Source organism: Mytilus californianus, unplaced genomic scaffold (assembly GCF_021869535.1).
Source record: "Mytilus californianus isolate M0D057914Y unplaced genomic scaffold, xbMytCali1.0.p SCAF_4, whole genome shotgun sequence".
In the NCBI taxonomy this organism is placed as follows: Eukaryota; Metazoa; Mollusca; class Bivalvia; order Mytilida; family Mytilidae; genus Mytilus; species Mytilus californianus.
Window position 1 is genome coordinate 85,619,206 of NW_026262690.1, and position 15,802 is coordinate 85,635,007.

A 15,802-nucleotide genomic window follows, 5' to 3' on the forward strand; every position below is an offset into this window, starting at 1 on the left:
AATAAGCATTTCATAGCTTTTTCAATTTTGATGCATAAGTGGCATTCTGACTTTCTATCTGACAGGTTTTTATGTGTCAATATTTGTGTTTCTATGTTTCAATCCAGTTGTATTACTCATTTGTGAACTCTGAATCTACAGAAAAGAAGATTATCTCAGACAATATGCGCAAAATGTGTTGTATATATGATCCTCGTCTAACGCCCTGTTTGGATCAAGTTAAATGTGAGGAGCTTGGAACATAAAAGTTGAAGTCCATTATAAAGACCTCACTAAATTTGTATAAAAAGCACTTAACAATGTCTTTTGTACCTGTTTTATGTCACATAATACCTTTCTTTTCTTCTGTAGGATAGCAAGTGGTTCAAATATAAGCCTGTTGAGACTAAAATTGCATGCATGTTTTTCACTAAAAAGTGAAAAATCTTTGTATCAGACCATACTGTCTGCAAAAAAAGTTGAATGCAAGAGTCTTTTTGTGCTCAGATTAATTGTATCATGTCACCTGAGTATAGAAATGATAGAAAAGACACAAAATTTTATTTCATATAGCTTCAATATGCATTTTTAAATGTAAATATGTGATACGGCCTAAATTGACCCTAAATTATTTTCAGTCTTACTTGGCCTAAGACCCTTTTAAGCTAATGTGATATGTTATTTGTAAGTTTTCTTTCCATTTAAAGTACATTAAATACATATGTAAGGATTATTTATAACCAAAAAGCTTTACAAATTTAAAATTGCTGGAAAATATTACATCTTCATGTAAGGGCCCCCTTCATTGGAAAACCTCCATTTTTAGCCACAGGCTCATATAAATTTGACTTTTTAATAATTATGATAAGTCTGATGAATCAAATGAGTACTCTATTGCTTTTAATACATAATATATTATATATTAAGGCATTTCAAAAGTATTTTTTTGCAATATTTTAATTTTTTAAGCCTCAATTGTTGATAGTTGAAAATTTTCAATTTTAACGTCTAAATTTAACACTCAAAGTTCAATATAGAATTAGTCATATTGTCTATAATATATATCCTATTGCCATGAAACTTTGTAAGCAGTCTTATAATTTAATAAGCTTTTGTCATACCAAGTTTCATTAAGATTGGTCAACTTTTTCTACCCTATTAGGTCCGGGTACACAGTTATCGTCCTTTGATTTTCGTTGTCCACGAATATAGTCCCTAGTGTGGACAGTGTGTTACTTGTCGATTTTTTTTATACCCCTTCCGAATTTATTTCTCCATGTTTTATGACTCAAATAGTAAGTAGGGGGGTGAAATGACACTGTAAAAAAATTTGGGTCATGAATTTTAAAGTAAAATAGTGATTTGGTCCAGCTGAAAAATGTTAAAAATTAGCACATCGGAAGCTGTCAAAAGATTTGAAGACCCCCTTAGCATGAAATTGTCCATATTTTGAGTTAGAGCCGATGAAGTTTTCTATAATTTTGATATAATTTGTCCCAAAAGTAGTACAACACACTGTAAAAATATTATTGAGAAAGCGCAGGTGGGATTTTTTTAATTTCCATTTATTGTCTAAAAGAAATGCACTACGAAATAACTGTGTACTCGGACCATTACTGTGCTTGTTCAAACTTTTATCAAAATCATTTTATCACGGTGTTGTTTACAAAGCGAAAGAAGCACGTCATATTAGAATCAAACTTTTATCAAAATCATGAAATTCAGCAAAGTAATCCATGTCATTATAAGAGATATTAAGTTATTGACCAGAAGCGCTTGACAGAAACAAAATACATATTTACATGCATAAAATGGATGTTATCTTCTTTTCACTTTATTTTGAGCATACATAAGAAATGTTACAAGTTCCAAAATTAGGACTTTGAGTAATTATTCTGTTATAAGTAGACTCATTGAAAAAGGTTGATTGACATAAAACAAGAATCTGATATAATTTTAGCTTCAGAAATATGATAACACTTATTACAGATGATAGTAAAATTATTTTATATGTTGTTGATTTTCTGTTTCATGTTTTGTAGGTAGTAATAGTAAATCTAAGCCAACGGAAACAAAACCAATCAAACATGACAATGTTCCTATATGGAGATCTGTAGTAGCCAACCCACAAAAAAGGATCACAGAGTTAGAGGGTAAAGTCAACCAGCTGGAACTAGATCTGGCAAAGGTAAAGGGCTAAGGGTTGAGTTGAGAATGAGTTATAGTTAACATAGCCAAATGAAACATATATGCTTAAACTTGAATCTTGATTGATACATGTCAAACAAGTTTCTATGCCTGGTTGAAGGTTGGTGGTTCTCTCCGACTTCCTCCACCAATAAAAACTGACTGCCATGAAATAGCACAATAGTGTTGAAAGTGGCGTTAAACATCTATCAATCAATTGTTACAAGTGGGAGCATTTAAGTCTACACTTTAATAAGATTCTGATACTTCTTATACATGCAAATGATCTATCAGGTTTTAGGTTTGCCTTATTGTACCCCTTTTTATGTTGGTCACAATTTTCTCAAGAACTACATATCAGAGCATCCTGAAATTATCAAGCTTCATATGAGAAAACTATACTGTGTGATGCATTTTCAGATTCTCTCTGAAACTTCCTGCTTACTGAATACTTGTATTCTTTCACATAATGGCTATTGCATGAAGTTATCTTCCCATTTTTCTCAGGAACTACTGAAATTAAAATCAACTTTCATTTTAGCATGCTACACATTGTGATATGTTTTTATACGCCCGTATGGTATACAAATGTCCGGTGTCCGTCCGTCTGTCCGTCTGTCTGTCCGGCGTAAACATGTCGCACCATAACTTGAGAAAAGACTTATCCAAATTTCATGAAACTTAATATAGTTGTTTCTTATGATGGTCAAACGATCTGTATACTTTTTGGTGAAAATAAGATTAAAACTTTTTGAGTTATGGGACTTAGTAACTAAAACAGGTGTGTGTTTTTTTTCACATGTCGCGCCGTATCTCAAAAATAATTTATGATTATTGCTTAAAACTTCACACACTTCTTAGTTATATTAATCTTAAGATCTGTATACTTTTTGGTGATGATTCAAAATTTATTTTAGAGATATTGAGTATTTTGTAAAAAAGGGGGAGGGGTTTTTCACATGTCGCGGCGTATCTCAAAAACGATTTATGATTATTGCTTAAAATTTTACACACTTCTTAGTTATATTAATCTAAAGATCTGAATACTTTTTGGTTTTGATTCAAAATTTTATTTTAGAGATATTGAGTTTTTTGTAAAAAAAAAAGGGGATTTTCGCATGTCACGCCGTATGTCAGAAGCTATTTATGCTTATTGCATAAAAATTCACACACAAGACGACGGGCGTATCATGCGCTCATGGCGCAGCTGTTTATTTCATCCAGTGCTCATCGAATTCCTGTTTAACGAATACTTATAGCATGAGTATCATTACTGAGCAATAGCCCATAGTTCAATTTATTTCTGATTTGTTTATATATATGTTTTGGTAGTTGATTATATTATAAACAGTATGTTTGTATCAATAAAGACCTAATGAACTTAAGTTAATCTTTTCTATTTTAGGAGACGAGGGAAAATGCAACCTTGGAAGAAGAGGTTCAAGAGCTAAGGGCTGAAAATGCCAGGTTACAAGAGGAATCTCAACAAGCTGCAGCGCAACTCAGAAAGTTTACAGAATGGTTTTTCAAAACCATTGATAGAACTTGATAAATTTTATTACCTCCAATATAGAAAAATATTAACTCAAATCCAAACCATATGAAGACTATCACTAGAATGGGACAATTTGAATATTCTGTTTGTGTTGGAATGCTGCTGGACATCAAAGATCGTGTGAATGATATGTTGTCAATATACAATTGATCAGTCAAGTTAGATCTGCTGGTTTATTTGAGACTTGAATTCTTGGGAAGTTAGTTATAAAAGACAGTTTGGATATTTTGTCTTAAAGATAGATCATATCATGTTTTGATCTGATGAAGTTTTAGTGTTTATTTTTGAGGAAGAATCGCCAATTTTTTTTTAACCATTGTATATTTAATCCATGAAATTTATTTCCAAAACAATAACATAACTTATATTGATTTATATTATGTGCGATGTTTAAAACAACATATTAAAGAACCCTCTTACTGAGAATTTAAAACAATCCATTTAAACTGAAATTCACAAATAACATTTTTTTCAGTGGTACATTGAATTAAAGGTTTATAAAGATTTAAAAATGATAATTTTCATATAAAATGGAGCTGTTTCAGCAATATGACTTTAAATTTTTACAAAAGGGGATAAAGTTCTAAGTAACTTTGTAGAATAAACATTGACAAACAAAAGTCAACTTGACAATATTTCAATTTAAAATCAATTTGAAGGTCAAAGACTATTTTGAAGTGCCTGTAAAACATTAAAGTTTTGTTGAACTATGAAAACTTGTATGACTGTAATTGAATGAATTTATGGACCTGGAAATATCCAGTTGCGGATCCAGGATTTAAAAAAGGGAGGGGGAAGGGGGTAGATAAAGCTGGCAATCCAATGCTTGGAGTGGTACTTGTTGATAGTCTATGCATTTATTATATATGAAGCTCCATAAGGGAGGGTGCAAAGGCCTCCTGTCCCCTAAATCCAGGTCTGATATCTTTATTAGTTATACACTTAAAATATTTAAAATAGATCTTGTCTTCCATAATAAATATACACCTTAAACTATGTAAATTCACAACAATGGTCAATTTTCAGATTTTGAAGAATTTTTTAGTAGTGCATGGCATATGAATCTATCTATTCTATCTGCAATGATGGACAAGGAACATAAATCCAAATGAAAATTGTATGCAGTGATAGTACCCTCCCCTTTTAGCTCTTTAGCTTTTCATGCAAAATAAGATCTTGCTTTTTGTACCTGTGACTTCATAAACAATACAGACATCATATAACACATTTGAAAATTCAAACCAATTAGCAACTTCCATGATTCAAAGACCACACTTAAGATCTGTATAAGTGGTATTTAAAATCTGTGATATGAACCTGAAGAATGAAGCAGATAAATTTATTCACTTGCCTTTGGTGGCAAATCATAAGGATTTATCACTTTATTTAACAAAAAAAAAAGTTTATGAATTTCTGTTTACCAATATGAACCAACTGAATCAACTGTCAGACAGCATGAACAAGTTACAAATGTACTTTGGTAGGAACAAGGCAGCAACATTCTTTGTAAATAGTGCAGATTGTTATCGTTATCATTAAAATACATTTTGTAATTTTAACCATTGAACTCATTAATATTAAACCATAACATTGAATTACACTATTTTAGACAAATCATTATTTTTATATTTGTAGTTAAATAATTTAAGATTTGTAACATTTGTATATTAACAATTTCATGATGTTTTGTATAAAGCAATTTAAACAATGGTCTGTTTGATTACTTAGTTTTAAACTGACTGAAAGCCATGGGTCTGTTTGAATACTTTATTTTTAAACTTACTAAGCCTTTCAATTTGACCGCCATACTAGATTCAAAAGGATTTATTTAGTGTTTATTTAATGAAAATAAAATACAAAATGCATGAATGATTTTTTTATGGTAGATATACGTGCAGAACATTTGCAAGGATATCTGTAGCATAGATATAAGCTTACTTTGATTTTATTAATGGTAGATCTGCTTGCAGAACATTTACAAGGGATATCTGTACTACAGGTATAAGAATCCTACATATCTATTTCAGATTGAATTATCATAAAAAAAGCTTATCTTTTTTATTTACATCCTAGACAATTTTATGGTGGGTTCTTTTATTGTTAGATATTTTTATATTTACCACCTTTGCTTTTTCTGATTTAGCAGGGTATAACTATTGTTATTTAGAGGGTTTTGTTTTTTCTCTGTCCATGGTTGTGATAAGAATACTCAAGTAACGTGATATAAATCCATGATACACATATCATACTACAAGACCTTGTGCCTTCTACAAACCATTGCCATAATGTACATATATTGTTATCATTTATCCTTAATCACAATTTTTAGTAGTTGGTTCATTGATCAAACCATGTATTTTTACTGATTTTTTAAACTAAGTAGGCATCTTGGCTGAATGATAGTGTCAAAGTTCAAGTTCAACCAATGCCCTTTTTTAGAATTTGTGTAACAATTCAGTAAAAGTTTTCATGCAAACATATTTAGCGTTCTGGAAAGCACATTTTAATCACTACAATGTATGGATAAAAAATGCGTTATAATTTCTCTATTCAGTTAAAAATGAGTCTTAAAGGATTCAGCACACCTATATTTTATGACCCGTTGGATTCTGATAAACTGTAACAATAAACAATGTTAATTGCTAGATTACCATTTTTTGGGATAAGATAGTTGATTTTTTTATACTTCTGTGAACAGGTAAGATATTTTATATACGATTGTAAGTAAATCATCCAGTTTTGAAAGGACTTTGTGTCATAGTTGATAAAGGGTTTAGTCGATATGTTTTTACTTTTAATTTTTGAATAAATTTTGTATCCAAGTTGTAACAAAAAATATTAACATGTCAGACAGATTTAGTATATAAGGAAAATATTATTCATAAAACAGTATTAATATTTGATAAAATAGCAATCAATATATGAATATATATTTCAAGCCACATCAAAGTAATTAGCTGTTTTATTGACTTGCTTGCCCTTAAATGATGTTGATTAAAAGAGGAGATAAAATCCCAGCCTCTATATTTCTTATTTTTAATCAAGTGTGGAACTTTTAGATATAAAGCTTCTTCCACCCGACAAAATTGTAAAAATTAATGTAAAAAGTTGAATATATGTTATTTACTAAGCATATTTTAGGCTGCTATTCAATTATTTTAAAATAAATAACATAAGAATATGTGGATGATTCACAAAGCTGGCAAGACCATAAATTAGCAAAAAAATCTGAACAACAAATAATTTGGTGTGGCTTCATAAAAGAAATTATTTATAAAGAAAAGTTTATATTGTTTTTTTTTGTTAACTTTATATATATGGAGCAGAGAGATATATTATTTTATTATTAAAAGAAATATATATATATGAAGGATCAAAGAGAAATTTATATGCAAATATTTTTTTTTATAACATTTAAAAGCTTCAAACACAAATAAATTAAAAATATATTAAGAATCACAGAAATGCTATTTGACATGCTATTTACAAAATAATGCAGTGATTAGCATATTGTACTTGGTTTAGGCAACTATTTACGCATAGTAAATGCAATTTAAAACACATTATTCTACATCATTATACTAACTTTCAATGTTTAACCAAACCAGTGTAAAATTAATCTCAGAATATGTATTATTGGAACAATCACATCAAACTGAAGAAAAATTCTAAATATTTTAATGGTGTCGTACAAAATTTTTAATCCAAACAAAGTACAATGTTAACTTTTTTATTCTCTAGATTGTACTCCAAATATTACTTTCTGGAGTTGCTATTAAGATCTAGACAAGAATTGCACTAAGCTCTGCCTACTCATGTGAACATACAAATGACTATTAACAACAGCTGTATATACTATTAAGCAATGAAACCCTATTTCTGAAATAGTTTATTGGAACTCTAAGCCAAAACAAAAATTAAAATTATCAAAGGACATGCTTACAGAGAAGGTAATATTATTGATTTTTGTTTTGTTTTTAGCCACTAATGTTCATTGTACATGTACTATGATATATAAAAGAGGCTAACACGTTTTAAGCGTTGGGGTATTTTTACCTCTATTTTGCTCCGTGTTTCTAGTTGTCAATCATCAATAAAAGTAAACTTTTTTTTCTCTCAGGTTATACACATGTTTCTCTGTCAAATATATTCATTTAGATTTTTAGCTGTTTTTACAAATTTACAAACAAGAGAAGGGGGTTCAATCTAACTAGGAATCAATGGTTGATATTCATAACTTAAATAGTTGATTTAACTCATTTCAGTTTATTCATATTTTCTTAATCTTTAAGTAAGGATTATTACTTATCCTTATTTTCTGATATTATAATGAATTCCTATAAAATTTTCTACCTGATCTATACTTGAAAACACTTGTTAAATGCCAATAAAATGTCCCACATATTTAATTGTGCACCTCTGCAAAAAGAATGTTTTATTTAATGTACCAAACTTTTTCATCATGATGACATTTTTCTTGAAACCTTAAAAATATATTTTAAGATTTGCTAATAAAACATGACATCTGCTACATGACAGTTCAAGTTTAATGGAACAAAGAGTAAAACAGTAAAATTATGAAAAAGAAAGTTTTTTTAATTTATAAGAACATATGTAGAAAGATAAATTACCAGTTACTGTATTCCATCAATGATAAGTTTTACTGTGCCATTTGGTGCTTGGCACATCTATGTTATGTTTTTGTCGTTATCTCTGATTGTCCTGTTGTTGTTAATTGTCTAGTCGTTTTTATTTATTCATTACATCAGGGACTATAACCTTTGTAAATATTAAAGTTTATAAAACACTTTGAATTGTCTTTGTTTTGTATGTTTATGTACAAGGAGAAAAGGCTGTAGTTGTAGATAAAACTACTATAGCAGTTAAAGAAAGAAAAAACACAAGACAAAGACAAACATGCCTAAAAAAGATATAAATAATTTAGAACAATGCTTAGAACACCAGAAATCAAGTAATGCCAATTTCACTTAGAAGTTTGGCATAGGTCAGTCTCTGAAAGGGAACAAAGTTTCTGCTTTGCGTGAAAACTATTGGGCTTCATGTGTCTCAGTTTTATAAAGTTAAAATTTTAAACTTACACAAAAAAATAACGAAATGCTAACAAATCTGTAGTTGGAACCTTTGCTGCTACAGATAGCAGGTTTTATGTTATATTCAATATATTTTCAAATTTATCATGTCTCCGAAAAGGAATTTAACTTCATATTTTATCTAATAATTTCTCAATCTTCTTTTTGAAATTCTGCAACAAGGGATCAATTTTTGTCCATTCCATAAGTGGCCTCTGGTGACCATCTATAACCTTTGCCAGTTCTGAGTCCACTCCAACCATGGATGAGTCAAAATGACATAATCCACCTGAGCTGTAATGTTTGCGACATGAATATTCATAAACACCTTCATAATATCTATGAAAGTGACAAATTAAATAATCCAAAGGAGCTCCTTCTTTAATCAATCCAAAAGACTATAGCAACACTCATTCCAGGACATACAGGAAATGGAGTTAACTTCATATGCAGGTGCTATTCAAATACATGCAAATTGATAGTTCACTATGAAAAACAAAGGTCATCTCTATATGTACAGTTTCATTTATTTACAAGATAATGATTTTCAGGTTTAGCCAACAATATGGAGTATACATTTATAAATTTGTTATAATGGTTGAAGGCTTCTGCTCATTTGGACAGCTAAAAACCTTATTATTAGTCCCCTACCGACAAAGTCGAAGATGACTTTAGGTTTGCGCTCCATCTGTCTGTCTGTCCATCCGTCAGTCTGTCAAATCAGTTTTCCACACTTTTTAGTCCCCTACCTACAAGTCGAAGGGGACTTTTAGCACTCCATCCGTCTGTCCATCCGTCAGTCCGCCAAATCAGTTTTCCACACTTTTTTTCTTCATGCTTGAAGATTTGATATTTGGTGTATTGTTTTATCATGACAAGTTACAGATCAAGTTTGAATTTTGTTCTGGTCTGATGATTTTGTGCAGAGTTATTGTCCTTGGACTTAAAAATTCACTCAAATAATCAGTTTTCCACACTTTTTTTCGTCATGCTTGAAGATATTGATTTGATAATTGGTATAGAGTTTTATCATGATAAGTTACAAATTGATTTCGAATTTTGTTCTGGTCTCATGATTTTGTGCAGAGTTATGGTCCTTGGACTTAGAAAATTCACTCAATCAGTTTTCCGTACTTTTTTTCGTCATGCTTGAAGATATTGACTTGATATTTGTTGTACACCATGATCAAGTTAGCATTTTGTTCCAGTACAATGAATTTTTAACGGAAGGGGACTATGTATTGCCATGCAATACTCTCAGAATGCTTGTTTTCTTCCTGCTTGAAGATACAAAGATTAACAAGGACAAGGTTATGTTAATGTAATATGAATATTAACCCTGTTTTGTACTATACCGACACCCTGAGCTGCATTTTTAACATGCTAGATCACAATGTAACAGTCTGCAGGAAGACATGTTGCCCTACCAGGACACATTATTCTGACTCCTAGTCGACTAGTCTTTGCTTCTACTCCTTAATGCTGCCTGGCTTAGCAAAGAAGTAGCAAATACCAATTTTGTAGTCTTTGGTTTGACCCGGCTTGGGTTCAAACCGATGACCTCCTGCACTTGAGGCGAACACGTTACCACTAGACCTCCGAGCTGCTTCGAAGGTCAGAGAATAGATATCAAATGAGATCAAATATTCAATTGAAAAACATACCACTATGATATACATTATAAACTGGTAACCATATTGGAAGCTCTTTTGGCACCCTGATCCAATTAATGTAGAGAGTTTCTTACGACAGAGAAGCTCTTCAATAGTGGCAATAGAAATTGAAATGGAGATCTGTGCCTTCTGTGGACATCTTTATATGTTACTCGGTAGTATAAAAGCAGCGGTCAGTATTTATTGAAGTCAGCAGATTTATCTAGTTGCAAACAACTAGAAAAATATTTAGTTAAATTAATAAAACTGACGGACAGGGAATACATTACAAATGTACAAACCAGTTTTTTTTTTAAATTAGATAAGTCATTTTTAAAGCTTTGAAAGCCCAGAACTCCTGAATAGAAAAGAGAAAATAGTAAGTTTCTAAGATGACAAAATGTTTTTCATCAGCAGCAGCATATTAAAATATGAAAAGCATTGGTAGAACAGTTCTCAAGTTATTGTATGTAAACAACATAAAGTGCCCGTTTCCAATCAAACAAGGACCATAACTCCTGAACCGTAAAGTGGAAAACCAGAATATCAAACTTGACCTACAATTTTCATTTTTTTTTATTTTAGTGTATGAATAAGATACAAATGCACTTAATAAAAGAAATTCATTTGTCTATATTTCAGCACCTTGTCTAATTTTCTCCATTTTAAGAGGAAGCAACGCAACCATTTCTCGGCAAATGTTTAACTCTTCAGGGACAAGAGCTTCAACAGATGGATGTTTGTCACAATAGTCAACAACAAATTTATAACAATTTATACTTTTCTGAATGTTTGCTATTCTTTGCTTTACATCAGGTGTCACAAATTTCGAATGTAGTCTTCCTTTAGAAAACGAAGCCACTAATGCTGGTCGCACATCATCCGATGAAAATTCTTCAGGAAATTCGGATTTCCCTAATGGTTTTAAAGTGTCTAAATAAGCATCATATTTTGCAATGCTTTGCTGGGCCAGAAGGTTTATTTTCTTCAATGCATGAGGTGTCGGTCGCACTTCTTCATCTTGTAGTATTGCCACTTTTAAGTCCAACATCTGACTAAAAATCTCAGCAACTTCAAACATTAACTGCCTTACAGCAAGAAGATAATGTTGAGGATTCAACTCATTTATCAATGCAGAAATAATGTCTGCTCTTCTTTTATGCATTTTACATTGTCTTTCCATGTCCATTTCAAAGAATGCTAAGTATTTATAAGCTGTACTATGATCTTGAGAAATTTCAACAAAGTCAGTACATCTGCCATCTAAAGCATAAAAGTCTTTGGCCGAATTTATCCATTGCTGAATTTTTAAGAATACATTTCTAGCCTCGGTAAAATCTTTCACCATTTGGTCAGTTACTTGTTCTTCCCTTGAGGTTACTTCAAGGTTAAACTTCCTAAATTTTTCATGAGATGTTTTAAAAGATGGTGCTCCATCTTCGTACATCAAACTATTTTTAGATGACTCTATTAAAGCTAGTCCATACTTTATCCAACACCTTTCTATGTCAGCTTTCCCTTGTTTAAGCTTTTCTTTTGCCTCTTCAGAAGAATCTGGGGTGTCCTTGTCTATGGCTTCTTGGTATATAAATTCAGCACATGCCAAACAATGACGTGCCAATGTATAATCATCTGTTGATATGAAGTATTGGGATAAGGTTGCTGCACAAAGTGCCCATTCCATTGGTTCATAAGTATTCCATTCTAACTGCCGTTCTAGTGTAATTTGACAATACTCAGCTGAAAGCTCTTTTTCATTTAATTTAGCATATACCTGAGCCATATAATATAGAGTTAGCGTGTATGTTTTTTCAAATTCAAGATTTCTCTTGTGCTCCATTTTGTCTTCGTCCCAAGGTTTTTCTAAGTATTCTTGAAGTGACTTTGGTGCTGATCCACATTCTTCTTTAAAACGCAAATACTGCTGTTCAGCATCCTTTAAAAATTTTAATGCTTTATCATAATCACGTCTTGCTGACCATAGTATACCCAAATTGTTTAGTAGATGTTGGTATACATTAACTACATTATTTTCCAGTTTGAATTTTTCTAGGTCATCAACGCATTTCAATATCTTTTCTTCTCCAGTTGAAAGCTCTTCTGTGTCTATATAGTTAATTGCTAGCTTTAAATTCAAAACAGCATTTATAATGCGGTAGTCCTTGTTTTCTTCATCGCCTTCAAACAAATGTTTCAACTTTTCCTGCAGTTCAAGATATATTTCTCTTGATTTGTACTTTGACCTGTAAAATAAAAGAGCCAAATTTAATATTTTGAACAACATAGCCAACCATCTATATATGATATATCATAATCAAGTTAGTTTGGTTCCGGGATATTTATGTTGCTTAGTTCTTAAACAAGTGAATCTGTGAGCTACTGCTCACTAATGATACCCCCGCCCGCTTAAAGTATAAGGTAAACAGGAAGTTGTTGAGTGATGAATCTGAAAACGCATCACAGGGTATAGCTGACTCCTATAAACCATGAAACCAAATTTCAGAAATCCTTGTAATGTAGTTCCTGAGAAAGATGCGACGAAAAATATTCATGGGACAGATGGAATGACGTGGACTGACAGATGGACAGACAGAGGTAAAACATTAAAGCGGGGGTATAAAAAGAAGGTTAACTTTAGGCACTTTCACACAAAATAATTAAATTTATTATAAATGATATTTAATTGTTTTGACCTAGATATAAAATAAGAAAATCTTAAACAAAGACATGAAAGACAAACACCAATCTCCTCATTTGAACATGTTGAAGGGAATTTAAAAATTTGGCACCTATGTAGTGCTTAATATCATGCAAATATTTGTCAAGTACTAGTTTAAGTTCATGTAAGTTTATTGAAATCATAATTTTCATGTTTTACAAATATCTGGATATTCTAATATAAATATTCTAACTCATCAGCCAGAAATTTAAAGACATTGTCGATTATGACCATAATATCATGAATGTATTACTGAATTTGCTATCAGATTGTAGCCTACTTTTGAACATGTAGTCATAAGCAACAAAGTGTGATGTAATTTCACGGAGTGAAAAACTTTTTGACAGAGAAATGCAATATCTTACAGTCAAAGATATAACTCTATAGGGTTATTACAGAAAATAACTTGCGTGTGTTATTACAGATACTTTCATGAGTTGTCTACTCTTTATTCCTTAAATTTTCTAAATCTGTAATAACATATGTTTGTTATTTGTAAAATTATTTATTTTATAGTGGGCTCTAGGGAACTCTAGAGACTTTGCGCAGAAACTAAATGCATAGCCTTGATAACTAATTTTTTAATTAAATTAATTCATTTTTGATTAACCATGGTAAATCAATGAGACGAGGCTATTAAGGGATAAACTTAGCTGTGATAACAAGGCTAGGTTATTAAAGGAATGTAACTTATTATATAAGACACTTGGGAATTACTGAGAAACTTGCACAGAACCTCATTACATGCTCTGGTCATTATTTCTTACAATAAATTAAAATACATTGTAATTAAGCATGATGTATGTCTGAGCAAATGCTTTGAAGTGATATAGAGAAGCTGTGATAACACCCTTTAGTTATTACAGGCGTATTTTTTCTGTAATAACATATAGGTGTACTATGCAAAATTGGCAAACTATGAACTGTTATATCTTTCAATAGTTAAGTATATATATAGACAAAAGTAATATCAATAGAACTTTTATACATTTTAACTAAACTAATGATGTATATTGCCCCTTTGAAACATGTAACATACATATGTTATCACAGTTCTTTGATTTTTTAGTCCACAATAACAAATGTATGTTATTTTTCTGTAATAACCCTATAGAGTTATATCCCTGACTGTCTTAAGAGCAAATATGTTGACAGCTGAAAGTATAGTGTCTGTTACCACTGATCTCTTTGAATGTGTACTTCATACCTAAAAGTTAGGTTGCTAGTTAGGTGACTTTGAACTTCTATGGAGTATAAATATGGGGTTACCGACTCACAGAACTGCATATGTTTAACACCTCACAATACTTTGGTTGTACTTGAATACTGGAAAGCTCTTCAACTGTTTCAGTTCTTATATATCCTTGGCTTTCAGACTTTGATGCTCTTTGGATGCATGCATTCTATATTTATTGTTGTTTTTATTTTTAAAATTTTACTTAAAAACTTAGAATAATTAAATACAGGTGTTATGAACTGGCTGTGTTGGTCCTGATATCGATACTTAATCCACTAAATTGATTACTGATGAAAAATATTACACAGTATAATCTTCGATGTTTAATATGAAAGAGACTCGGTAATGAAAGAGTGCTTGCATAAACACTGTTCCTCGGGCAGTAAGAGGCTTAATAGACCACTTTCGAGTTCGTTGCATTTCCATCAAAAACTTGGTTTTAGTGAACATCATTCATGCGTTTAGGGGCATCGTCACTTACTTCCCATGTTAGGCGGTTAAAAAAATATGAGGCTATATTGCACAAATTAAATTATTCAGCAAATTGAATTCTAATAATTGATAATCAGCACTGCTGTCCTTAGGGAATTGTGATTAAGTACTACGGAACAAACATTATTTCTAGTTTATCCTGCACAATGACAATCACGAAGATTCTTGATGAACTTTAATAGTGCAGGGATACAAGGCATGCATAATTGATGAACTTTTCCGATGAAGGACATAACTCGAAAGTGGTCTATTGGAATACACACCTGAACACATAATGTATAACAGTCTATACCCTATGTACAAAAAAATGTACCCTTACATCGGTCTTTAATGGGTGGATTTCTACAAAATATTTATAAATGCACAGACACTTGTTTTATGTGAAAGAGAGAAGGATCGGACCTTTACCATCAAATGAAACAAGTGCATGTGCATAAATTTATGTCTGTCTGACAATTGGATGCATGAACAGAAGTACATCTTTTTTACCTGTATGGATCATCGTCTGGATCGTCGTTTGAGTCCTCATCTGACAGCTTCGTTGCACTCTCGATACGTTCAAATCCTTCACTTGTCAAGAAATCTTGCCAGGCTTTAGACATTGTGAAAGTGATTGTTCCAGAAGAAAATGTGCTAAATTTTTCTGTTGCTGGTTTTGTGCCTGATTAATTTTTCGTTGAGCTTAGCTCTAAACGAAAATAAATTTGGAACCAGTAGTCATAGTAACAGACCGGTGCCGGATAAAGTGAGAATAATTTCCGAGTAGATTCTACACAGGATATCAAATACTTTAACCAACATGAAACTAAACTCTTTGAAAAAAAAATGATTTCCAAATATTCTCTGTAGTATTTTTTTCCTTTCCATATTGATATTTCTGATTTCATTGTG

The 15,802-nt window shown here is 31.3% G+C and overlaps 2 protein-coding genes across 3 annotated transcripts in view; one reads left to right on the forward strand and one right to left on the reverse strand.

The window, feature by feature from the left end:
• LOC127738792 (signal-induced proliferation-associated 1-like protein 1) overlaps positions 1-8,535 on the forward strand; it is a 55,729-nt gene extending 47,194 nt beyond the window's left edge. For both annotated transcript variants that reach the window (XM_052250170.1, XM_052250171.1), the window contains 2 exons: positions 2,022-2,167; positions 3,572-8,535. In XM_052250170.1, coding sequence (XP_052106130.1) covers positions 2,022-2,167; positions 3,572-3,715 — 290 coding nt within the window. In that variant the 3' untranslated portion in view covers positions 3,716-8,535. The remainder of the gene's footprint in view (positions 1-2,021; positions 2,168-3,571) is intronic.
• A 2,486-nt stretch (positions 8,536-11,021) lies between these two features.
• On the reverse strand, positions 11,022-15,600 carry LOC127738793 (KIF-binding protein-like). The gene is made up of 2 exons (XM_052250172.1): positions 15,401-15,600; positions 11,022-12,706 (listed from the first exon to the last, which is right to left on the reverse strand). Exons 1-2 carry the CDS (start codon positions 15,511-15,513, stop codon positions 11,095-11,097), a joined length of 1,725 nt encoding a protein of 574 aa, XP_052106132.1. The 5' UTR covers positions 15,514-15,600; the 3' UTR covers positions 11,022-11,094.
• Between the last annotated feature and the right edge of the window lie 202 nt (positions 15,601-15,802).